The sequence below is a fragment of the Pseudonaja textilis genome, chromosome Z (genome assembly GCF_049901715.1).
Source record: "Pseudonaja textilis isolate UNSWEBS1 chromosome Z, rPseTex1.2, whole genome shotgun sequence".
In the NCBI taxonomy this organism is placed as follows: Eukaryota; Metazoa; Chordata; class Lepidosauria; order Squamata; family Elapidae; genus Pseudonaja; species Pseudonaja textilis.
In genome coordinates this window covers 105,210,115-105,236,446 of record NC_142008.1, presented here as the reverse complement: position 1 = coordinate 105,236,446, position 26,332 = coordinate 105,210,115, and the positions used below count along the sequence as shown (strand labels likewise).

The 26,332-nt window shown below is 34.9% G+C and overlaps 2 protein-coding genes across 2 annotated transcripts; both read left to right on the top strand.

The window, feature by feature from the left end:
- Window positions 1-9,444: 9,444 nt before the first annotated feature.
- LOC113451064 (olfactory receptor 13A1-like) lies at window positions 9,445-10,878 on the top strand. Its single transcript, XM_087915956.1, is given in 3 exon segments — window positions 9,445-9,450; window positions 10,094-10,598; window positions 10,601-10,878. Coding segments are annotated over 3 exon segments (789 nt in total).
- A 12,199-nt stretch (window positions 10,879-23,077) lies between these two features.
- On the top strand, window positions 23,078-26,332 carry LOC113451063 (olfactory receptor 13A1-like). Its single transcript, XM_026722430.1, has 2 exons — window positions 23,078-23,083; window positions 25,370-26,332. Exons 1-2 carry the CDS (start codon window positions 23,078-23,080, stop codon window positions 26,330-26,332), a joined length of 969 nt encoding a protein of 322 aa, XP_026578215.1.

Genomic DNA, 26,332 nt, shown 5'->3' with positions numbered 1-26,332 from the left:
TGGAGGGTGAAATTTCTTAGAAGTGCATATGATAAATATAAGAAAGAAATTTTCACTTGGCAAGGATCTGTTCCTCCTCCTTTCTAATATCATAATGGCTCCTGATGATTGGTTTGCTTCAATTATAAGGATTACCTGGGGAAAAAGCCAGGTTTGTTTGTTAATCTCCCTAGAGAAGAGAGATTAACAATGAACATTTACTGAACATTTAAAGTCATGGAATCAATTATTAACCAATCCATTATCCTCCACTTAGAGACAAACAACCTACTCTCTAACAAACAGTTTGGTTTCAGAAGGAAACTGTCCTATAACCTGCAACTTTTGCACTGTAAAAACATATGGACTACACAACTTGATCAGGGCAAAGCAGTTGATGGAATTTTCATCGACTTCTGTAAAGCTTTTGATTCAGTAGTACATGACAAACTACTCCTAAAACTAAGGTCTTATGGTATCTCTGGATACCTGCATAACTGGATAGAAGCATACCTGTCACACAGGCAACAAATGGTCAAAATTGGGAGCATCCTGTCAAATCCTGTACCTGTCAACAGTGGTGTCTCCCAAGGCAGTGTTCTAGGACCAACTCTCTTCATACTCTATATTAATGACCTCTGTGATTATATTAAGAGCAACTGTGTTCTTTTTGCTGTGATGTAAAGCTGTTCAACACCACTGACAATGCTGCTACCCTTAAAAAGACCTCGACTATGTATCAGAATGGTCAAGCAATTGGCAACTTCAAATCTCAACAAATAAATGCTCTATCTTACATATTGGCAAAAAAAATCAAAAAATAAAATACAAGCTGAATAGTCAAGACATTGTTGATGACAAAAACTTTGTCAAGGACCTTGGAGTACTTATCTCAAATGATCTAAGAGCTAGAGCCCACTGTAACTACATAGCCAAAAAGGCATTAAGAGTTGTTAACCTAATCCTGCGTAGCTTTTTCTGCGGTAATATCATTCTACTAACTAGAATATATAAAACATTTGCTAGACCAATACTTGAATACAGCTCATCCGTCTGGAACCTGTATTACATATCTGATATTGATACAATTGAGAAAGTACAGAAATATTTTATGAGAAGAATCCTCCACTCCTCTACTCATAGCAGAATACCTTATGCCACCAGACTTGAAATTGTAGACCTAGACAACCTAGAACTACACTGCCTTCGGTTTGATCTAAGTATAGTATATGAAATTAAATATTATACTGTCCTACCTATCAGTAAATACTTCAGCTTCAACCAACAAAATACAAGAGCACTAAATAGATACAAACTAAAGATAAACCATACCAAACTTGATTGCAGGAAATATGACTTCAGCAACAGAATGGTCAATGTCTGGAATACTCTACCTGACTCAGTGGTTTCTTCCCCAAACCCCAAAATCTTCAACATTAGACTGTCTACTATTGACCTCACCCCTTTCCTAAGAGGTCTGTAGGGGGCGTGCACAAGCACACCAAAACATGCCTACCGTCCCTGTCCTATTGTTTCTTTTTTTTCTTATTTGTATCCATTTCATGTATTTATAACCATGTTTATACTTATACCTGTTATCTAATAATTGTTTGACAAAATAAATAAATAAATACATACATACATACATACATACATACATACATTTAACTTTTATTGAAAGCTATGAAAATAAGATGTTCTCATAATTGGAAAGGTGAACAAAGGAAATAAAGATTGTTTCACTTTCAACTGCATCATTTACAACAAGGAGAAGGAGAAGAAGAAGGAGAAAGGAAAAGCTACTATTTGAGCAATATATATATATATATATGGATCTTTGGTTGTTCAGGTTTTCTCCCGCGTAAGATTCGAAGTATCTAGGCAACGTTTCGATGAAGTCTCATTCATCATCTTCAGGCTTCTGTCTGCAGCTCTGTGCTTCTCTGAGTGATGTGAGATTGCAGCTGCTTCTTCCTTTTAACTGCTAGTGGGGGTGGGACTTGATTGGGTGGGGCTTGGCTGTGTTCTGATTGGGTGGGATGTGTTCTCATTGGTAGGGGTTTGGCTGTGTTCTGATTGGTTGGGGGGTTGGTCGTGTTCTGATTGGCTGGAGGCGTGTTCTGTTCAGGTGGGGGCTTGGTTGTGCTCAGGTTAGTCTTAGTTGCTGGGGGATTTGAGTTGGTGAGCTGTGATCTTGCTGTTTGGCTTCGAGTTCGTGGTCGTGCTGCATCCACGAACTCGAAACTACTGCAAACTCTTAAAGACAAAGTGAAGTGATACATTACTTCTCCCCTTTTATTGGATCCCCCTGCAACTTTAACCAGATCTTTTGGTATAACTACTGGAAAAGGAGCAGGAATCAAACCATCTTCAAGTTATTATTAGCTGATTTTGCAAAATGACATCAAGTTCCAGGAAAAGGTAAATCGGTTGTGGATCCTTCATCCAACACCCAGAGTTGCTGATTGATTACAGATGCTAAATTAGCTTGAAAAAATTATAATCCTAAGCACAATCTTGATAATAGTAATAATATAACAAATGAGACTAAATTTATGCACTAAGAATCATACTGATTACTGTAATTATACTGTAATCATACTGATTACAATTGTGTTACTTTAAGTAGGCTAATTCTAGACCAAAAGTTAGATTCAAATGACATATTTATGTCCAATACTGTTATAATCATTATAGATCTCAAAACAATCTCAAAACCATTTCAAGGTATTATGGGGGGTGGGTGGAATAATTAGATTAAATACTTGCCTTCATAGGTATTATCAGAGGTTGTGACTATTTTATCTTGGTTCTGTCTTGTATTTTTCCACAGGAAGAAATCTTGCTAAAAGGCACGTATTCAGTTCAGAACATTATAGAAGGAAAGCACTGACAAGAAGGGAGTTAATAAAAAGATTAACCTCAGACAAAGGATGTGTATTCCAAGAAGATATGCCTGTCTATAGCAGTTACAAAATAGCAGCTACAGAGTATGTGGCTCATGTCACGTAGACTGGTCTAAAAAGATTAACATTGTATCTCTTTACCTTCCTGTAAATTTCCTCTCTCACCTCCTCCCTTGAATTAGCACAATAAAAGAGGACAGAAAAAAGCCTGGGGGAGGAGAAAGGAGCAGAAGAAGCAGAGAAGCCCGGATTTTTCCATCTGTTCCAGGGCAGCCAGGGAATCCCATCTCCCCCAGGCTCAAAGTGTTGCCTCATTTTGAAGATCTCTTGTGTTTTGTGTGTTTTATTTCTTGTGCTTGCTTGGCAATCACTCTTGCGAGAGTCTTGCCTAGCCTCACCCTTGTGAGGGTCCCACTCTATCTCACCCTTGCGAGGGCTATTTTCTCACCCTTGCGAGGGTTACTTTAAACTTCGTCCTTGCGAGGACTAATTCACCCTTGTGAGGGTTATTCTCTGAGAGGAATTCAGCAATCAACCAGAAAGCCGAAACAACAGACCGGTCGCTCAACGCGACAAGAGGTGGGACTCTTCCAGTTCTGTCTGGCTCTACAGAACTGGTAGCTCTGAAGAGCAGCAGACACAGAACCGGTTCTGTGTCTGCTGCTGTTTTGTCCCACCTGCCCACCCGGGCTCTTACCTGTCCTTTATTTCCTGCTTTTTCAACCACAGCTGCTTTGCGTGGCACAGCTGCAGTTGAAAAAGCAGGAAAAAAGGGCTTTCCCAACTGTTGCACACCCGCACGCAGCACTGCTCAGCATATCTGGGCAGCTCAGCAGGTTGTAAATTGCACTCACGTGACTAGCTCATGCAATGCAAAGCAACAGAACTGGTAGTTATACTGGTCGGATCCCATCCCTGGATATTATTGTCCATCTCCTTGAATGTTGAAGGGTTTTGTTTTGTTTTTGTTTAGTTTTTTTTGTTTTGCACCTGGTAAGGATCAGCTTCTCTTCCTTTCTACTATCATAATGGCTGTTGACAACTGGTTTGCTCTGATTATAAGCAGAGAACCAAGCCAGAATTGTTGAGTGATTTCTTGATAGAAAGTGATGAGACTATTGAGAAAGATACATTTCAGACATCATTAGTTCTTCAAACTTACTTTCCAAATATTCTTGGTAGTTAGATTTTTAGAATGTAATCTAAATAAATATTTATTTAGATTATACTAATTTTAAATAATATAATCCTATTTTTTAATTTAAGATGTTATGGACTCTGAAAATTAAGTAATAGGAGTGAAAAGGAAATCTACCTCATCCTAATATACAACTATACTATTTGTTGTAATTGTCATCATTGTTTTCACCATAATTATGCACTTCTTCATACTTTGCCTGATGGTCTTTGAACATTAAACCTCACACTTTCTGATTATCTCAGTCCAGGCATAACTTTCTCAATTCAATGTTTAGGCTTCTTTTAAGATCAAGATTACAGTGTTGTCATTTTCTGATTGGTCATGCTTATGTTACATCATGACTTAATTATGATGGCATAACTTTATTTCAAAATTCAGCTACAAAATCTCAGTATGCAGCAAGTTACAAATCTAGCCATTGAGGCTTCCTGAAAAATTGAAGATTGTAGAGGGAGAGGTAATATTCTCATGAAATGCAATTGTGCACTGAAGATTCCAAATATGAATGTAAGATTTCAAAATTCAGCCAATTTGTAAGGATATTTATGACTTTTTTATATAATAAAATATAATATAATAAAATATCTCTCTGTGTTTTCTTTCTCATATGTAAGACCATGCAGAATTTTTAAATTATGCATTTTTAATTGTTAACACTCTTTTAATTTAATTTAACTTAATTTTAATTTTAACACTCTTTTCCAATAAACCAAGATATGGCTTTACACATGGACATCACAGATGGTCAACACAGAAATAAGATTGACCTTGGGCTCTGAAGCCAAATATGGAGAAGCTCTATACAGTCAGTAAATACAAGACCAGGAGCTGACTGTAATTCAGATTATGAGCTATAAATTGAAGAAAGTAGGGAAAAGCGCTAGGCCACTCAGGTATGAACTAAATCATATCCTTGATAAATATACAGTAGAGGTGACAAACAGATTTAATGAATTTGATCTGATAGACAGAGTGCCTTAAGAACTATGGATGGAGGTTCACAACATTGTACAAGAGGTAGCAACTAAAACCATCCCAAAGAAAAAGAAAGGCAAGAAAGCAAAATGGCTGTCTGGGAAAGCTTTACAAATAGCTGAGGAAAGAAGGGAAGGCGAAAGGCAAGGGAGAAAAAGAAAGATACACCCAATTGAATGCAAAATTCCAGAGAATAGCTAGGAGAGGCCTCCACCAATAGGAAGGCCCGGCATGATTCTAGGCATGAGGTGAAATTAAGCCCCGCTCCAAAAATTTAGGCCTATTTAAACCATGCATTTCCCCACCATTTCTCACATCATTCATTAGAACTACATGAGGTAAAGAGAAATGGGAGGAAGGGAAGGGGGGAGAAAACTTGCCTTTAGGAGCACCATGCAGGTAGCCTAGGCTAGAATACCCTGACCAATAGAACATCAGCTGAAGCTCCCTGAAGGCAGAGTCACCAGCTGCTTCTATCGGCCGGTAGAAGCGACCTCGGGGTGAATGCCCATATGCACTCCTTTCACCATGAGGCCATTTCTATCAACCAATTGAAGCTCCCCAAAGGCAGAGTCACCAGCTGCTTCTATCAGCTGGTAGAAGCAGCCTTGGGGTGAGCACTTGTGTGCACTCCCCTCACCATGAGGCCATTTTTATTGGCTGATGGAAGCTCCCCAAAGGCAGAGTCACCAGCCACTTCTATCGGCCAGTAGAGCTTCCATCAGCCGATAAAAATGGCTTTGTGGTGAGGGGAGCACTCATTAGTTGTCTTTGAATTTACCAGTGGGGCAAGAGAGAAAGCACACGCATATCTGTGTCTGGATAAAAATTGTGAGATTGCGACGGAGGGAATGGGAGAAAAGGCCTTAGCCCAAATGTGTTCTTGTTTTGCTTTCCTGCCATTCTCAGATCAATCTCTCCGGGGCAGCTTTTGGCCTAAAATCGCCCATGTCATGCTCAGCTAAAGGAGAGGGGAGGTCTCCAAAACTGTCCCTAACCTCCGCCATTTGAGAGAACCGAACTCATTGCTTCTCAAAGTTAGACCTGCAAGTTTTTCAAAAGTTCTTTTCAACACCTCGGACATCCGATGAAGTCCAGAAATGTCTCGTGATTAAACTAAATCAAAAACAAAAAAAGAACCTGCACCTCGTTGCCAAGTCCCTGGTTTTACGGCTCCTCTCTCATCTCAAATTATGCCAAAATAAGGGATTGCGAGGCTGGTGTTGGTTAATTGGTTAATGATGGGTACTTTTTCAGGCGCTCAGAGAGAGAGAGAGAAAAGGAGGTGTCGCTGAAGTTCTCAGACTCTCCCCAACTGTTAGCAGTGCCATCTGTGAGCTGTGGCAGGATTGCCTCGGATCATGTGCAGAGTGCCTTCACCATTCAACTCCCCCCCCCCACGACTTAAGGTTCATACAAAAATTAGGCCTTTCCAACCAGCCCCTGGAAATAGTCGGCCCTTACCAGAGCAATAGAAAGGACGGTTTAGCTTTTCCCCAGCCCTTTGTCACTCCAGCTCCCTCCTGCCCTCTCACACATCCTGATCAAAATGGATTTCTGCCAAAGAGACAAATCAAAGATAATATGAGAGTAATTTTGGACACTTTGGAATACTACGAGGCACATCCTGAAAAACAAATGGCTCTGATATTTCTAGATGCACAGAAGGCCTTTGATAATGTGAATTGGCGATTCATTTTATTACTGTTGGAACAGATGGGCTTTGCTAGAAAATTTATTCAAGCAATAGAATCTATAAACTATAAGCAAACGGGAAAGGTAATGATAGAGGGAGAACTGACAGACTATTGATATAAGAAAAGGAACAAGACGAAGGTGCCCACTATCACCTTTGTTTGTGTTAACTTTGGAAGTGCTAAACAGAAATATTAGAGATGAAAAGAATATAAAAGGAATGAAAATCAAAAAGGAAGAATTTAAACTGCAAGCATTTGCAGATGATCTGGTTTTCATCTTAGAAGACCCTCTAGAAACAGCACCAAAATTGATAGAAAAAATACAGACATATGGAAACGTGGCTGGTTTGAAAATAAATAAGGATAAGACAAAGATCTTGACAAAGAATATGCTATTAAGACAAAAGGAAAAACTGGCAGTCCTATTGAAAATTCAGGTGACGAATAAGATCAAGTACTTGGGGATATATTTGACAGCAAGATATAGTACACTAAAAGAGAATAATTATATCAAACTTAAACAGTAGATAGAGCTAGATCTGACAAAATGGGAAAATTTACAACTGTCACTAATAGGGAGAATTTCAACAATCAAGATGAATATATTACCCAGAATTTTATATTTGTTTCAAACAATTCCAATTAGACTTGGAAAAGATTACTTTGAAGATTTAAAGAAAATTGTGGTGAAATATATATGGCAAGGTAAGAAAGCGAGAATAAAGTTAAAACTTTTGCAAGATGCTAGAATTAGAGGAGGATTTCGTCTGCCTAATTGGGAGTTGTATTTGTTCTATATTAACATACTCCAAAAGATGAAATCTGATTGGTCCACATGGGCCGCTTCCCAATTGGTCTACTGAACTGCCATGATTGGCTTTCTAAGGATCAACCGCGATTGGCCAAGACTATTGCAGGAGATTCAAAGCCCTGTCATTGGCCGGCGAGCCGCGAGCAGTCCCTATATGAAGGGCTGCCGCGGCTCCAAGATGCTGAACAGAACTATACAATAAAATAAGAGCTTTGAAGTACACTGGTCTTGAGTCTCTCATTGGGACCGATCTACCCGATCCAACAGTATTATCAAGCTACAAATCTGATGTGGGTTAAGGAATGGATAACACTAGGAAATACTAGATTGTTGACATTAGAAGGACATGATTTGTTGTTGGGGTGGCATGCTTTTTATGGTATAAAGGAACTAAAACACAGGGGTATTTTAGAAGACATTATATACGGGAGTCTTTGTGGTTAAACTGGGAGAAGATTAAAAGACAATGTTATTTGAAAATTCCAGTCTGGCTATCGACTATTGAAGCATTTTCTTATCCTATAATATACAAAAAGGAACAAACAGTTAGATATGGTGAAATATTGAATGAAAAGGGTGAACTCAAATCTATACAAAAACTAGAGGAACAAGGTATAAAGATGAATTGGTTTTCATATGTGCAAATACATTCAAGGTATGATAAAGATTTCTAAAATGGAAGGTTTTTATGATAAATTGACTGATTTAGATAAGATTTTGACAGGTATTGATGAAAAGGTGATTAAAAAATTGCATGGATATTTATTAGAAATTAAATTAGAAGAAGAACAAGTTAAAGAAATGATGATTGCTTGGGGGAAAACTGTTGGATATGGGATTGATTTAGAGAAATGGCAAAAATTGTGGTCTCAAAATTAGAAAATGACAATGTCAACAGCCTATAAAGAAAATTTGTATAAGATGTTTTACATATTCCCCTGACAAGAATAGCAAGAATGTTCAAGAATAAATGCGAAAAATGTTGGAAATATCATCAGACACCTGGCTGATATTACCATATGTGGTGGACTTGTGCAGTTGCTAAAAAATACTGGACTAAAATCCACATGTGGTTTGAAAAAATGACAAAAAAACATATAGACTTGAAACCAGAGATATTTTTATTGGGAATTTTACCTGAAATATATAGTAAAGACTTGAAATATCTGATTGTAAATGTATTAACAGAGGCTAGGATTGTATTTGCCAAAAACTGAAAAAATGAGAAAACACCATCACAGGAGGAAATCACTAAAAAAAATATTGGAATGTGCTGAAATAAGTAGATTGACATTTGAAATTAGAGAACAAGATGATAAACAATTTTATAAAATTTGGGATCTATTCTATCAATGGTTAGACAATAAAATACAGTAATGAAATATGTAGACTTTTAGAAAATAATAAATATATAAAGATGTACTTCTTTCTTATTATATCTACAAAATGATTTTAGGATAGATTTGGGATGATAATATGAACTGTTATAAATCAAACTAAGTAAATTATGATTATCTTGTAAAACATGAATGAATAAAAGTATAGTCAAATGATTGATTAATAATGATACTAAGGTATTTAATTTTTGACTGAAAATATGAGATTATATGCAATGTAATTGTAATTGAAGACTACGAAATGGAAGCACAAAACAATTTGTAAACCAACCGGCACACTATATGTATACATATGGAAGATGGCTTGATGTTTTTATGTTTTGTTTGTTTATGTTTGTTTTTAAAAACCAATAAAACTTCTCTTTTTAAAAAGAAAAGTAATTAGCTCCAATGTTTTGCAATTGATAGATGCCAAAGCTTAATTTCTGTTCCATTAGACAGAAAACCAAAGTCCAGTAAGAACAAAAAAGAAATAAGAATGAAGGTAAATATCTTCAGCAACAGATATAATCTTGGCTGATATTTATGTTGATGCTTTTATTAACCTTATTTTCTCCCAAAACTTTATCTACAGTTTTTCCTAAAATGCTCTGATTCTAATACTTTTGGAATTTTTGAATTAATGATCCTCACTGTACTATATTCTCTCACAAATTGTCATATTTTCTAATAGAAATATAGTATACAGTTAGATATATTCTATTAAAGAGAATAACTCTGCAACTTTTTTTTTCTAAATTTGATTTAGGATATTTAACCTCTGAACAGGAAGCAAGAGGTATTGCCTCTCCCTCTTTGTGCCTAAAGCAAGACCTTAAGAACCTCCAATTTTCAGCCCAGTGCATTTTTACAACATCAAATTGGGTCTTTCATCAAACTTTAATTACCTTTAATATTAAAAGTGTGAGATGTTTACATCAGTAAAAAAATAATATAATGTATCTTTCCATGTCACTGCAATCAGAGTTGCTGAAATAAAAAACCATTCTGCCATTACAGAGATTATCCTACTGAGCCTTACCGATTCCCCTAAACTGCAGATACTTCTCTTCTGGGTGTTTGCTTTCATCTATGTTGCAGCTCTAACAGCCAACATCCTCCTTATCTTTATCATATCTTCTTTCAAGAAATTCCACACACCCAGGTACTTCCTTATATTCAATTTGTCCTTACTGAATATAGTCTCTGTTTCAGTTAAAATTCCTAGATTACTTCAAAGTCTCTGGACCCATAGAAAAATAATTTCATTTCATGGCTGCATCACACAGATATTTTTCATTATATGGGCATTGGGGACAGAGTTGGTCTTTCTCTCATTTATGGCTTTTGATCATTATGCTGCCATTTGTCATCCTTTGCATTACACCATTATCATGAGGAAAGAAGTATGTGTTGGCATTGCAATCTTTGTATGGATTACTGGAATGATAAATACTGCTGTGAATACGGGAGTTCTCCTGCAGCTTTCTTTTTGTGATTCCAATGTTATAAATCATTTCTATTGTGATATTCCTACAGTATTACATCTTTCATGTTTGGACACTAGCATAAATGAATTTATGACAAAGGTTGCAGATGTGGTTTATGGCATGTGTACTTGTGGGTTGACCCTAACTTCCTATTTTTTTATACTGAGACTATCTTCAGGATCCGTTTTACTGAAGGGAAGAAGAAAGCATTCTCCACATGTTCCTCACATCTCTTTGTAATCAGTTTTTATTATTCTGCAATCATCTACACCTACATGAGACCCTCTTCTGTCTATTTCGTAGATAAGGACAAGCTTGTGTTTCTTATTTATTCAGTAGTAACTCCAGTTATCAATCCACTCATATATTCTTTGAGAAACAAAGATGTTAAAGAAACAATGAAAATGTTCACTAACAGTTTCAGGGTTCTTCCAAGAGCTTAAATTTAATCAGTAAAATATTCCTACAATTCCAGTGAGCATTAAACAATGTTTCTTTATATATTACATATTGTTCTTAAGAGTCTTTCTGTTGGTATAAAAATACAAACATACTTATCATATATGGTAACAAAATTGGGTTTCAAACATTTTATTTTCATGATTTTTACATTGATACATTATCTTATTTTTTATTTTCAAAAATACTGCTCAAGCCGTTTTTTCCAGACAACCCAGAAATACAATGATGTCATGATGGTTTCTATCATCTTAAGCTACATGAAAAAGTATTTGTTTGATGAAAAATTCCTTTAAAACATTCTGCAAATACATGAAGCTACATTCATAGTACATCTTGAAGATTTCTGATTTGGAAAATCTTTTTTTTTAAAGGATTTTATATTGTAAAATTGGGAGAGAAGTTAAACCACCAATAAAAGAGATATTTGTAGCTCATGATTGAAATGAGGGGATTCTTGGTGCTCTCCAAGTTTGGTTGTTTTCTTGCAAACATCTCATTACCCAAACTAGGTAACATAATCAATGCTAGTGCTGATGATGTCATCTAATTTGGGTAATGAAACATCTGGAAGAAAACAGCCAATCTCAGAGAACACCAAGGCTCCCTGAAATTAAAAGTACTTGATTTGTGAGAAAATCATCATACATTCAAAAGTTTGGTTGATTTGGCTCTTCAACTGTTATTTATATTTTATATTTTATCATGTTATTTATGCTGTTTTTATTATTATATGACATCCAATGTTTTGCTGTGTATACTGAATGAAACATCATATTTTCATGTTATAAAGTTCTGTATGGAAAGCCTTCTTCATCTAAAAGAGCAATCAGTTTTCTTGTCATAGCAGATAATGTTTTTTATCCTTTGTACTTTGAACTGAAGTGTTTAGGATTATACTGAAGTGACACCATAGAATGAATAGACATGATGAGGTTTTTTTTGTAATTGCTGTTACAATTCTTAATATATTTTTGTTGTCTTTATTTAATAAAAATAACACTTAAAATATTTTTGAAGTAATTAAGTTTTTTTGTAGTTTGCAGAACTGGGAGGGATGACTGTATTTTGAAAATCAGTAGAATATTGAATATTTATTGTATCACTATTGATAAGGATTTCCTTAAAATGTTACATATATTTTATTTTTGAATTCATCAATTTTCTCATATACTTTATTCTTTCAATTTCCCTTCTACCTCCATCCCTCAAAAATTATTAATTTAATTTAAAAACAACTGCATTTTTATAATCAGGATTCTGAAGTTAATTATGTTATTGATAGTAGACATGTTATCATAACATATAATATATTTATGTATATTTAATATTTATTTATATTAAATAATGTATCTATATTTTAAAAATTATTTTGGGATGCAATTTACTCTAACATTCATTTATTTTCTACAGTACACATTTTTATTATAGTTCATTACCAAAGTCTTTAGACTGAATTTTGTATTATTATCTAACTATCCTTCTCAATAACCTGTGATAGACAGATATTATTTTTGATATATTAAAGACATTTTCATGTATTTTTAAGCTGTTTGAAGTAACACTTCCTTTTGCAAAGGATGGTACTATCAATTCTGATAGATTTTAAGTACTGTTCCAAGAGTTTTAGCGTTGTCTCATGTGTCTGTTATTATTGGTGCTATCTGTACTTTCTTTTGCCACAGTCATTTTATTTCTGTCTTTATATATTGTGATTTTCTCCCCTTTTGCTTCCTCTTTGTTCTTCTTCTGTTTCCCAGGGACTGAAATGTCCATTATCCAGACATTTTTCTTTATTATCAAAATTGTTAAATCTTGTATTATATGAAAGGTGATGATCTGTTTGAATTCTCAGAGCACTTTAGTTTCTGTATTTTTTTTTTATTACTTTGTCCATTTACTAGTCCTACCAATTCTTGCCTACATAAAAATATCTTGCAGATATTTCAATGCATCATTGTTATTACCTTGTCCATAATCAGTTTGTATGATATTTTTGCAGCTACTATTTCTTCAGCTTCTTTGCAGAGGCAATATTTGGTATCTATTGCTATCTTTTCAATTCTGGTTTTTTATGTATTTTCTCTTAATGCTTTGCCTTATGCAGTCAGAATTAGCCCCACTGTCTTTTTCTTCAGCTTTCCTGCTATTAGTCATTGACAGCTCTTGTTATTTGCTTTACTTGCTATTTTTTTATGAACTGGCCAATAAAACTTTGATGATTTATTTTCTATTCTTTATTTGTCCTTGTAAGTCAGTTTGGTCACTCCAGTACTCTGTAAGCCTTCATAATATTCTGGTTTCAATGCATCTCCTTCACTGTCCTTCAAATATTCTTCCAAAGCCCTTTTTTCTTCCTCAGCTGACCGGTGTCAGCAATATAATATCTATGGAGATTCTCAATCATCTAGGTCATGTGTGTCCCCATGTGCTTTTTCCAAAAGGAACTGAATTTTCTTGATTTTTGTCTCTGAAAATTTTTTGTTTTCATCCAAGAAGTTCTGAAGAACTGAAGAAGCTTCTTGGAACAGAAGTGAAAGGAAAGGGGAAAAAAACCAAGAAAGTCCAGTTGCCTTTATGAAAAAGCACAATTGGAATAAAATACAATGCTATAAGAAATATAAAACAAGAAATATAAAACAAAAATGACCATTACGGGGAAGCCTTAAAAAATAGTACTGGGAAAGAAGCATACTAGGAGACAACTAGGAGCCATATTTATTGTTACAAATTTGACAGTAGTATACACACACACACACACACACACACACACACACACACACACACACTTTATAGGGAATGTTAGCATATCTGCCATTAATTGGTAATTGGCCAGTTTGATCAAAAGTCTTCTATGTGAAATATATAAAATAATAGCAGGTATTTGTAAATGGGCAAAGGAGAGGTGAATAAGTGTGAAATTCTGATTCTATCTGTTTGAAGATCTATTGTATTCAAATTGATGCTAAATTATATTAAAGGAATATAGTCATTGTTTTTGAAATTGGAAGAAGAAATACCTATGACCTGTGCTATATTTATATCACTATTCTGAACATACTTTTAGGCTTGACTATTGGTGATAAAAGACCAGAGGGATGAATAAATATGTTGCCAACTGCTATTTGTAAATGAGTAGTGAAGGTCTTGGATGAAATATTAAGAAGCCATGTTGTCTCTATACCTATAAAGATGTGTACAAAAGAACTGCACAGCCAAACATTTTTCCTGTGATACTTTGTAAATGTGAAAACTGGACTTTGAAGCATCAGAGAGGAAGAGTTTTCACCAGTAATGCCCGCTCCTGCATCATGAGACTCTGTGCTCAGTCACTTATGTGCTAGTCATCTCCTGGTTGAATTACTATAGTGTACTCTACATGAGGTTATCTTTGGAGAATATTTGCAAGCTAAAGTTGTGACAGCTGGGAGGCCCCTAGAATGGCACATGTAACACACTGTTACATGAGCTGCATTGGTGACCAGCTGCTTCTGGGTCCAATTCCAGGTATTGGGTATCACTTAGAACTGTCTTCTACATCATGGTTCCAGGGTTAAAACCTGCCTCCACCCTTAAAACTTGGCTCTGCTGGTTGGATGGAAGCCCTGATGGAGTTGTGCAATGCTGGGTGTGATTGACTGAGTGAGAAACAAGCATCCACTCCTGTACAGTCCTTGCATTTCTTTTTAACTTTGTTTATTAAATTTTTATTTTTATTTTCTTAAAAGATGTTTTAAATATTTTTATTATAAGTTGTCCCGAGTCACCCAACACAGTGTGACAAGTGGCATATAAATTTAATCAATCAATAAAAATAAATATTGACACATTGTCACAATGGCCCTTAAAATCAATCTTGGAGAAACTTTAAAGACCAAGAGAAGATATGGTATGCAAACATATGCAATGCTAAAAACCATACATGCTATTTTTAATTAATAATTAATAAATGTTACTTTCTCTTACTAACTACATATATCCTGAAAAATTCTAGGGTATGGCTAACTTAACCTCTTCTTCCATCCAACTTAACCTCTTCTTCCATCCTTCATGTAACTCAGGACTGTGCAGTCTCTTCATTTGGATGTCTTTCTGTAAAAATTGGATTGAACTCCAGACAATGGACATAGTTAGCATAGTTAACACACAACCAGCACACAGATACACTGGATAGTAAAATGTAAGTTTTACTTCCTGTAAACAGGTAAACAAAGTCCAACAAACAAATAATACGCTGTTAAAGTCCAAATCATACATGGTTAAAGCAGTTAGTATTTAAAATAATCAGTCCAGGGATAATCCAAAAATAAAGTCCTTTTCTCTACCAGTATCATAACAAAGTTCAGTAAACAGAGTTTGCAAATAGTTGCAAGACTCACAGCAATTCAAGCAGAATGATGATCAGGCAAAAGGCAAAAGGAAAGCAAAGGAAATGCAAAAAAGAACAAACCAGGTTTTTGGCTCCATCTTATGGCCATTGGAGGAACCTCAGTCAATCACCATTACAACATTCTACAACAGTATTAAACAACTATCCAGGTTTATATATTGCCAACCCAACTGTTAGATGACTATCATTCCTAAGATTCTCCCCTTTGGGTAGGACAATATATAAAACCTTACTGTTTAAGTTCATGTTCCTCACAGCAACCCTCATGTTTTACAGTACCTTGGGATTTCATAAAATGATCTGCAATGTTATTCTCTGACATGCAGTTTAATCATTTTACTTTGAACACATAGTCTCACAATCAGATATCATAGATCGGTGTGTTTTGATCTTGTCTTTATGGCAAAATTGGAAGCCATCTGAATTGCTGATTGGTTGTCTTCATATACAACAATAGGTTCCTTTACATTACTTCCCATGTCTATCATTAGTTGTTTATAACATACTACGCCCGTACATAATAGAGACAAACATGAGAATTCAGCTTCCATTGTTGATATTCTTAGATGTTTTTGTCGAATAGACCGCCATCCAATTAACACCTTTCCTAATAACACTACAGTACCTGACATTGATTTATGTGTAGGTACATCTGTAAGGAAACTTGCATCGGCATATGCAGCTAAACTTAGTTCATCCTTAGGCCCCAAATATAATGCATAATGCATTGTTTGTTTAAGATATCTCAACACACGCTTAGCAGCTTGCCAGTGCCTTTCAGTAGTCTCAGCATTAAACCTGGCTAATTGGTTGACACTATATGCTATGTCTGGCCTAGACCAATTACTAAAGTTAGGATAAACTACCAATTAATGATTAAAAATGTTTTTATCAAAAACAGGACTTTGCACATCACTGTGGCTAAACTCCTGGCTCATTGGTGTCTTAGCCGGTTTACAGAGTTCCATTTTAAAGTTTTTCAGTAACTGATTAATTTTATCTGCCTGTGAGATTTTGTAGCCTCCCTTAGTTTTTTCTATTTTCAAACCAAGATACTGTTTAATCTCACCTAAATATTTGATTTTAAATTTCTTCTCCAATAGTGAAATAATCCCAGTAGCTTCTTGCTCAGCTTTTGTGATTAATGCTATGTCATCAGTGAACAATAGCAACAATGAAATTACACCATCACTTTCCTTTTTTAATAAACATGGATCAGCCATGCCAGCTACAAAACCTATCTTTGTTAATTCCTTCACTATGCACTGGTTCCATTCATAGCCTGATTGCTTCAAGCCATAAAGACTCTTTTTTAATCTCCAGCAATCAATTTTGTTATCAGTTTTTATCCCCAAAGGCTTCTTTAAATATATAGTATGTTGCAATGGTGTGTGTAGATATGCAGGCTCAACATCTGAATGGTTTATTGTGTATTTCTTCTTAGCTGCCCACACTAATGCTGCTCGTAATGTGGTAGCCTTCAGACTAGGTGCAAACACCTCATCGTAGTCATTGGCTGACTGATCGAACCCTTGTGCTACTAACCTGGCTTTATGGGTAACAGTCCCATCCATACTTGTCTTAATTTTATAAATCCACTTACACCCTATGGCATGCTTACCTGGTGGTAACCTGACATTTTCATCAGCCTCCAACCTTTGTAAGGATTTCAGTTCCTTATCCATTGCTTCCTTCCAAGCAGCCTGAACCTTAACAGTTTCAGTTCATTATAGTTAGTAGGAACTATATTTACTTGGCATGCTGTACTAGCCTAATATCTATCTGATGGTCATGTTACACGGGTTGAACATCTAGCCAACTCAGGGCTTATTGGTGGACTCTCATGTTCCACCTGCTCCTGTTCTTCTACCTCCTTCTGTGTCTGTTTTTCCTTTTTAATGGCTATTGATGGTTTAACTATTTCATTGTTAGGGACTACTTGGGTGTCAATAACAACATCATTGTTGTTCCTGTTCTAGCTTATGCCACCCAGTGTGCTCAAGAAAATTAGCACTAGCACTACAGTAAACATTAGCTGTGCCTGGAGCCCAGAATCTGAATGATCTATGGTTGGCCTTGTAAGCTACAAAAAATAATTTCCTAGCTCTATGTTGCCGTTTCACTCTTACTATGAGGGAATATGCACCCATGCTGGAGCTCCAGATGTATGTAGATAACTTAAATTTGGTTTTCTGCCATGCCAACAAGTGAATGGCAATTCACCAGTTGTTGTGTTCACCACATTATTTAAAACATGGTTGGTACACATTATAGCTTCATCCTACAGTGTTTCAGGTAAATCTGAATCAGATAACATAGTGCAAGCCATGGCTTGTAATGTTTGCCCCCTTCATTCTATAAACAAGTTATGTTGTGGCCTGTAAGGGGCAGAATGCATATGCTCGACACCAGCCAATTTCAATATCATTTGGAATCTAGTGTTAATAAACTCAGTCCCGTTATCTGTGAATAAGGTAATTACCCTATGTCTCATTTTCCTTTCAGCAAATCTTAGCCAGTTAAAGAAATGTTGGAATGTTTCTGTTTTGTTTTTCATTAGATAGCAAAAACCATACCATGAGTAATGGTTCTTTATACTCAAAACATAGCAGGCACCTCCCAAACTAGGTGTCTTAGGACCAATTATGTCATCAGAAACAACCGCTAAAGGTTCTTTGGTCTTAAACCCATTCAGTCTGTTTGCAGGAGTAACCTTGCTTTTCTCCTGATTACAGGCATTACAGTCTAAGTACTTGCTACAGGGTTTTTTTTTTAAACAAGTTTTATTGATTTTACAAACAAACAAACAAAACAAAACATCATTAAACATTAAAAACATAAAACCTCTTTCCATTGTAGATCCTTACAAGGCAGGTAACATATTGCTTTATATCACGTACTTATAATTTATCCCATTTCCATATAAACACGTAAATTCCCTTTACCAAATTCCACATTGTTTCTCTTTAATCATTATTCAATCATATTTCCTTTCTGATTTATCTGCTATCCAGTCATCAACTTTATATTTTCCTCTGGCTTGTTTATAATTATTCTCATCTAGTCTTCCTCTGAGATTTTATTATTTAATTCTTAATTAAACACACACACATAAGACATAGACATAAAAACATAAAACTTTCTTCTAGAAAGTAACTTGGCCCCAGATTACCTCTTTTTGTATGCTCTTCTTATATACCATTACCCATCTTATTTACCATTCTATATCTATTATATAACTCCTCTCCACTTTTACCTCATCTTAATTCTGTTTTATATATTTAATCTTGCTTTAAAGAAAAATATTTTTATATCTTTTGTCCATTTCTCCATTTACATCTGTCTCATTTCCAATTTAAGAAAGAATAGTTTCCCCTGGAATCACTAATCGGAGTATGATGCCTTTCTATCATTCCCCTAAATTAAAATTTAAAATAACACCTAAATCCCAATCAGATTCTGTTTAGTACATTCTACTATTTCAGAAACCAATACTACAATAATAAATCCATAACAATCAACACATTAATCCATTAAACTCTATATTCAAACTAATATTTTAAACATTCCCTTTAGTATTTTATTAAAACTTATTATCATTCATTATTAAACCTTTTAAAGTTATACCTTGATATTTTAGTCTTTTATTAGATCTTAAAAAGTTCTGATTATCTACTTATAATACAAATACCACTATTACAATACTCATGTGTACTTTGCAGAATCCCCCCTTTTTTAAAAAAAAAATCCCATATATTACCCATTATCCCTAAAAAAAATTTCCTTTTCTCCATCTTGTCTTATACCTTTGTAACTTTTCCCCCTTTTCCCTTTCCTTCTTAGCCTGCCTAAACTTTTTACGCCCTCCTCTCCAAACCTCTGCCTTCTTGATTTCCCCTTTCTGTTGCATTCCTCTTTCCTTTTGCTTTCTAGCATTCTGTTGTTTTTGCATCTTCTTTTTCTCTTTCATAAACATTTTTTTATTTCTTAAGTCCTTCCTTTTCACTCCTCTCTTTCTCCTTTCTTTCTTAGTCACACCGTTTAGTTCATTAAAAATGGCTTCTTCTTCCTCGGCTTCTTCCAGCTGTTGTTTAATTTGCTGACACATGACAAGCGCCATATCTAGAAAACAAAGGGCTTCTCCCATAACATCTTTGCCTTCTTTCTTTATTTTTAAATATTGTTTTTTTAATTCATCAAGAGATAGAGCCATTTTGAACTGTTTCTTCTTCTCTTTCTGTATCCTCTTATTATTATTAAGCCAATCAATTATTTCCAAACTTAAAACAGTTCCCAAAAGTCCCAAAATCCCACAGTCATCAAACAGTCCAGGCAGAGTACAAGCTTCTTCTTTTTACAGTTTCTCTTCTAGGAGTGAAGTCAAATTAGGGAAAGCAGAAACGTCCAATCTGTGCTTTAAATCTTTCTTAGAATTAATTTCTATTCTCTTTATCTTCAAGGCATCTCCTCCAGCAAAATCTTAGAGTAAAGATTTGTTTTCCCAGGTCTCTCCCTTCCCACTTATAACAAAGGAGTTTAGGTTTTACCTTCTATCAAAAGGCTGGTTTCCCTTGTCCATTTGTTAATTCCATAAGGGAGGGAGAGTGATTTCCCCTTTTCGTCACTTTTCTTCACAGCTGAAAACATCAATCGGGAACATTATAGCTTCCAAGTCATTACTTTCCCAGGTGTTAAATATGTCCTTAAGGTCCCAGTTCGACCAAGAAAAACTTTCTTTTAAAAAAACTCCTTCTCCCTCCTGCGCATTCTTTATCCAGTTGCCGGCTTCTTTATGGTGGCCATAAAGACCACCGCTGCACCGTCTTGAGAGAAGGGGTTATTGCCGGCTGGGGGTTGCGATGCCCTCACCCCGTCCGGATCCCCCTTTCTTCAGCTGCCCCAACAGGGCAGCCTTAGCCTCAAATCCGTCCAGATCGGAGGCACCAAGGCGGCTAGCACAGCAGGGATTGCAGAGAAGGCGAATCCCTGCTGTCACCGAAGCCGACAAACTGGAAGTCAGTACTTGCTACAGGGTTTTAATTTTACTCCCTCTGACAATTTAACAGTTTGTTTCAGCATTTTGAAATTAATGTGCCCCAGACGTCTATGCAGTAAATGTATACATTCATCATGTGGCTTAACATTGTTATAAACTGAGTTAGCCATCTTTAACTGTTCATCATGTAACACATATAAATCATTTTTTAAAGTAGCAGTAACACTTTTACCCTCTTTCTCTATTAAACAGTTATCTCCTCTAAAGGTTACTACATAACCAATATTAACTAATGCCCTTATTGATGACAAATTAAATTTCAATTTAGGTACATATAAGATAGGTAACTGTTTATTTACACATGAACAATATGCAGTACCTTCACCAGATGCTTTCATCTTCCATCCATTTGCCAATAATACATGTTGCTTACTCATGGACATCCTTACAAACCTCTCTCTATTTCTAGTAATGCACTGTGATGCTCCGCTATCAACTACCAACAAATCATGGTTTACAGTTGAATTGCTAGACATAGCTAAATTAACATTCTTCTTAGCCTTCTGGTGATTACCAGTATTCTGTCATTTGCACTTCTTGCAGAATCTAGCTATATGTCCCTTAGCCCCACAAGAAAAACATTTCCTAACAGTATAGGCAGTTGAAAACAAATCCTCTTCTTATAGTTGTTTCTCTCTCAGTTGGTCTCTACCATGCCTTCTTCTTGCCTCTTCTAACAATCATCCGGTTATGTCAGTCAATGTCAGTTCATTTCTGGTCAGGACTTCCAGTGAAGATACATAATCATCATAACTTTCATCCAATGAGGAAAGAATGTGTAAACCTGATGCAGCTCTGAAAAAATCAATTCCTTTTCATGTAGCTCTTGAAAAGTTCTTTTCATAAAGTTCAAATAAGCTAACATATCTCCACCCAGAAGACATGCTCTAAACAGTTTAAGTGTAAGATGTATGTGTGCCACTACACTGTCACGAACATAAATCCTCTTCAAATTCTCCCAACACCTAGCCGCAGACTCTTCTCCACAAATATGGACTAGCTGCTGGTCACTCAGTGTTAATCCAATTATACAAAGAGCTCGTTCGTTGTTCCATTTAAAATCAGCAAACTTTTTGGCATCATCCTCATCATCTGGATTCCAAGCATTTACATCCAGTGGATCCTGAACTGCAGCCCATAACCCTTCCCTACGCAGAAGTAGACTGCACTTCATAGACCAGGAAACATAGTTTGCTCCATCCAACTGGGTTATCAATGATAGACTTGTTGACGGGTCTTGTGCCAACTTTACCGGGACAGTAACCCATGATTAAACAATACACAGCTGTCTGTATACGGTACTGTGTATTCACACTAACACTCGGTTATCTGATTCTGGGCCCATAACCAGTGTTAAGGTATTCCCCGTTGGCAGAATGAGTGCACTCAGGGAAACATAGTGAGAGTGGTGATGAATAACACACAACCAGCACACAGTAAATAGTATAATGTAAGTAGTATAATAGTATAATATAATATAATAATATAAATAGTATAATTGTAAAATGTAAGTTTTACTTCCTGTAAATGGGTAAACAAAGTCCAACAAACAGTCCAAATCATACGTGGTTAAAGCAGTTAGTATTCAAAATAATCAGTCCAGGGATAATCCAAAAATGAAGTCCTTTTCTTTACCAGTACCATAAACAAAGTTTAGTAAACGGAGTTTGTGAATAGTAACAAGACTCACAGCAATTCAAGCAGAATGTTGATCAGGCAAAAGTCAAAAGGAAGCAAAGGAAATGCAAAAAAGAACAAACCAGGTTACTGGCTCCATCTTATGGCCATGGAGGAACCTCAGCCAATCACAATTACAACATTCTCTTAAAGATACAACAGAATTAAATGACTATTCTGGTTTATATATTGCCAACCTAACTGTTAGGTGACTAACATTCCTAACAGTGATCCTGCTGGATTGTATATATTTACTCTTTCTCTATAGTTTTTATTATTTATTGGTCCCACCCAAGAAAATCCACCCTCACAATGAAGAAACATAGCAGGACTTTGTGGAAGGATGCATTGCAAATAAAATATAAATTCTGGAATGTGTGTGTGTGTGTGTGCGTGCGCACACACACACACCATTGTCTGAACAAGTGACACATATATCTTATAAAAATCTTTAGAGAGATGCAAACTTAGTCTTGTATATTTATTGATTTTTTTCATAACCAAAACCCTTATGTACAATTTATTTTCATAAATTCTAGGAAACTATTGGATATAAAACTGTAGTTGAGTTTCAATCCATATATTAAGAACTCTATTAGTGCAAGTGTAACCTCGGTAATTCATCCCAGTTTAATCTATTAAAGAGGCAACATTGTGCTATAAATCTCCCCACTAAAACTGCATTTTAAAGAGCTTTTAACAAATACATTTTAGTTGAACAAGACTAAAGGTAAAAGTTGGACTTTTGTTAATGTACAAAATGTAATTATAGAGCTAAATGAAAATGTAAACAAAAGTTGCTTTGGAAGTGGAAGGACCATGCTTCTTTTCATTACTCCAAGGACCTTCTCCCTCTTATCAATTTGTTAGAAGAAAGAACCAGAAGATTGGATTATACTGTAAATAAGGTGCCTATCTTAGAATTAGCCCTTCCCATCAGACTGATGAAAAGTGATTGGCTCCAATGGTTTGCTGATTATAGATGTCAAACCAAGATATATTTCCATCACTCAGAGAACCAAAGCCTAGCAGAAAAAAAGAAAGTAAAAAAGAAATAAGAATGAAGGTAACTGTTTCAATTCTTCCATCCCCCCCCCTTTTTTTTTTACCTTCCTTTGAACTTCTATAAGGGAGGGATTTAGATATCTAAATTTGGTACACTTCCCTTTCATTTCATAGATTTATTTTAACCTTTGCTGTTCATGTTAAGTACACTTTTTTTTCAGATTGTTATTTATCTTTTTTTTTTTTAAAAAAAGAATCTTTCTGAGATTTTTTAAAATCATCTTTACTGTATTACCATTTCCTACACATTTTGTATTGATTAGGGTAATGAAAGTATAATATATAGTTAGATTCTTTTCATTCAAATTGAATCATATATTTCTCCAACCTTCTCTGTTTTCCAATATGTCAATTCACATTGAAAAGGGGGAAAAAATCAGCTTTTATCACTTTGTTATATATATTGTACTCTTACAGGCAAATGTACAATGATTTTCCTTCTGCAGTATGTGGTAAGTAGTCTCTTTTAGAAGATTATTCCAAAAAGTATATTGTGCATATTAGTTTATAATTTTGTTTTTATTTTCTTCTATTGTTAAATGAAATGACTATAACTAATTAAAAACTGAATGTTATATCATCACAGGAATACATAAGACTATTCATATTTTCTACATAAGAAATATTTTTTTCCTGTTTTTCCTTCCTTTTTTTTCTTTCCTTTCTTCTTTCCTTCCTTCCTTCTTTTCCTCCTCCCTCCCTCTCCCCCCCCCCTCTCATTCATTCATAAAATATGATTTCTGGTTTTGTGTGTACTTTCCATATTTCATATAGTAAATAACAGCCTTTTTTAAAAAAAAAAAAACCAAATACAGTAGATTTTAAATATATTTTCTTTCAAAATATTTGCTTTTTAATATGCTATTTTAAAACAATTGTGGTTTCTTAAGTTTGAAATCACTGAATGTGGATGATCAATTTAACTTCCTTAATTCTTATTAAATTGTGTGCATGGTTAAACCCACTAATAAGAAAACTACATAATTTATTATCTTATTCATAACACTTATTAGTGGAAATAATTAGAACATGCCATAAAGAGATTTTCAATTCATTATCAGTGAAAAGTTACCTAGACTTAAAAATATATAAAAACTATATTTTGATAAACAAAATTTAAGGTAGGATAACATAAATTAAGTCCTATAGAAAGAAAATAAATTATGTAATGAGGACATTCTAGCTTTTAAAAAAGAGCACTCAATCCAGATTTCATAATACTCTAAACACAAACATAAAAACAAGTGTAATTAAGTACTTACAATTAAATACTACTGACAGTAAATAACTAAACAATATAAAAATAATAATGTACAAATACACAATATCTTGCCAATGAAGTTTAGTTCATAGCTATATATTAAGGAGCAAAAAATCTATTCAATTAGAAAGCTTAAGAAAACCTCAGTTCAGATCTAAAATTGTCTTGTTGTACTGTATATTTGTCATTTCAGTTTAGGGAAAAATATTATTTATCTTTGGAAACATCTAGTTCCATTCAGTAGTCCCATTCAAACTCTTAATCTTATTTAGCAAAAGAGTACAATTTTGAAGAATTCTTCTGATTTCAATTTTCTGAATAATGTTAGGAAATTATTAGTGGTTTGTTTTGATCCACACTGAAACCAGATGGATTCTATTCTGTGTTGGATCACAGCAAGTATTCATCAAATAAGACCTTCAAAACTGAAGTATGTTCCCAGTACAGAATAAAAGTTTCATAATGACAATTTGCATTTCAAATAACCTCCAATTACTGCCAAAAATGCACAGATCACATGTGTTACTTAATGTTTGTTACTTTGTACTGTAATTTACAATTAAGTAAATTATGTTTTCTTGATAAACTAAGATCATTAGCCATATGATCAATTGTAGAAGGATAAAAAGATACTTTTGGCAGATTATTAACTTCAGGACTACATAAATCTTTGGATCTTGATTCCCCTTAAGTTAACAGGTTATTTAACACATTCTAAAGAGAACTATACCATGTCTTTAGTATGTTATCTGAAATGGAAATAATTTATGAAAAAAATAATATATGATTTTTATCAAGAAAATTAACATTGTATATATTCAACCAGACAGCATTTTAAAGCATTTTAGTTCTAAGTGGATGAATCTGATCATCTTGATTGACCATGAGTTTTCAGAATAAAATGCCTGGGTTTTTGTTGTTGATGATATTTATTTATTTAGTCTTTGTATCCACCATTGATTATCTTTAATATTACAAGTGATGATTACTTCAGGAAAGAATTAATCCTATAATATGTCTTTTTAGGTTACTATAATCAGAGTTGCTGAAGTAAGAAATAATTCTGCCATCACACAGTTTATTCTGCTGGGTCTCACTGATTCCCCTGGGCTGCAGATTCTTCTTTTCTGGGTGTTTGCCTTCATTTATGTTGCAGCTCTAACTGCCAATTTACTCCTTATTTTTACCATATCTATGTTCAAGAAACTCCACTCACCCATGTACTTCCTCATATTCAACTTGTCCTTAGTAAATATACTGTCTGTCTCAGTTACCATTCCTAGGTTACTTCAAAGTCTCTGGACCCATAGAAAAATAATTTCATTTCATGGCTGCATCACACAGATATTTTTCATTATATGGGCATTGGGGTCAGAGTTGGTCCTTCTCTCATTTATGGCTTTTGATCGCTATGCTGCCATCTGCCACCCTTTGCATTACACTATTATCATGAGGAAAGAAGTATGTGTTGGCATTGCAATCTTTGTATGGATTACTGGAATGATAAATACTGCTGTGAATACGGGAGTTCTCTTGCAGCTTTCTTTTTGTGATTCCAATGTTATAAATCATTTCTATTGTGATATCCCTACAGTATTACATCTTTCATGTTCGGACACTAGCATAAATGAGTTTATGACAAAGGTTGCAGATGTGGTTTATGGCATGTGTACTTGTGGGTTGACCCTAACTTCCTATTTTTTTATACTGAGGACTATCTTCAGGATCCGTTCTACTGAAGGGAAGAAGAAAGCATTCTCCACATGTTCCTCACATCTCTTTGTAATCAGTTTTTACTTTTCTGCAATCATCTACACATACATAAGACCTTCTTCAGTCAATTCCCTAGATAAGGATAAGCTTGTGTCACTTATTTATTCAGTGGTAACTCCAGTTATCAATCCACTCATATATTCTTTGAGAAACAGAGATGTTAAAGAAGCAATGAAGGTGCTCACTGGAAATTTCAGAGTGTTTCCAAGATCTTAA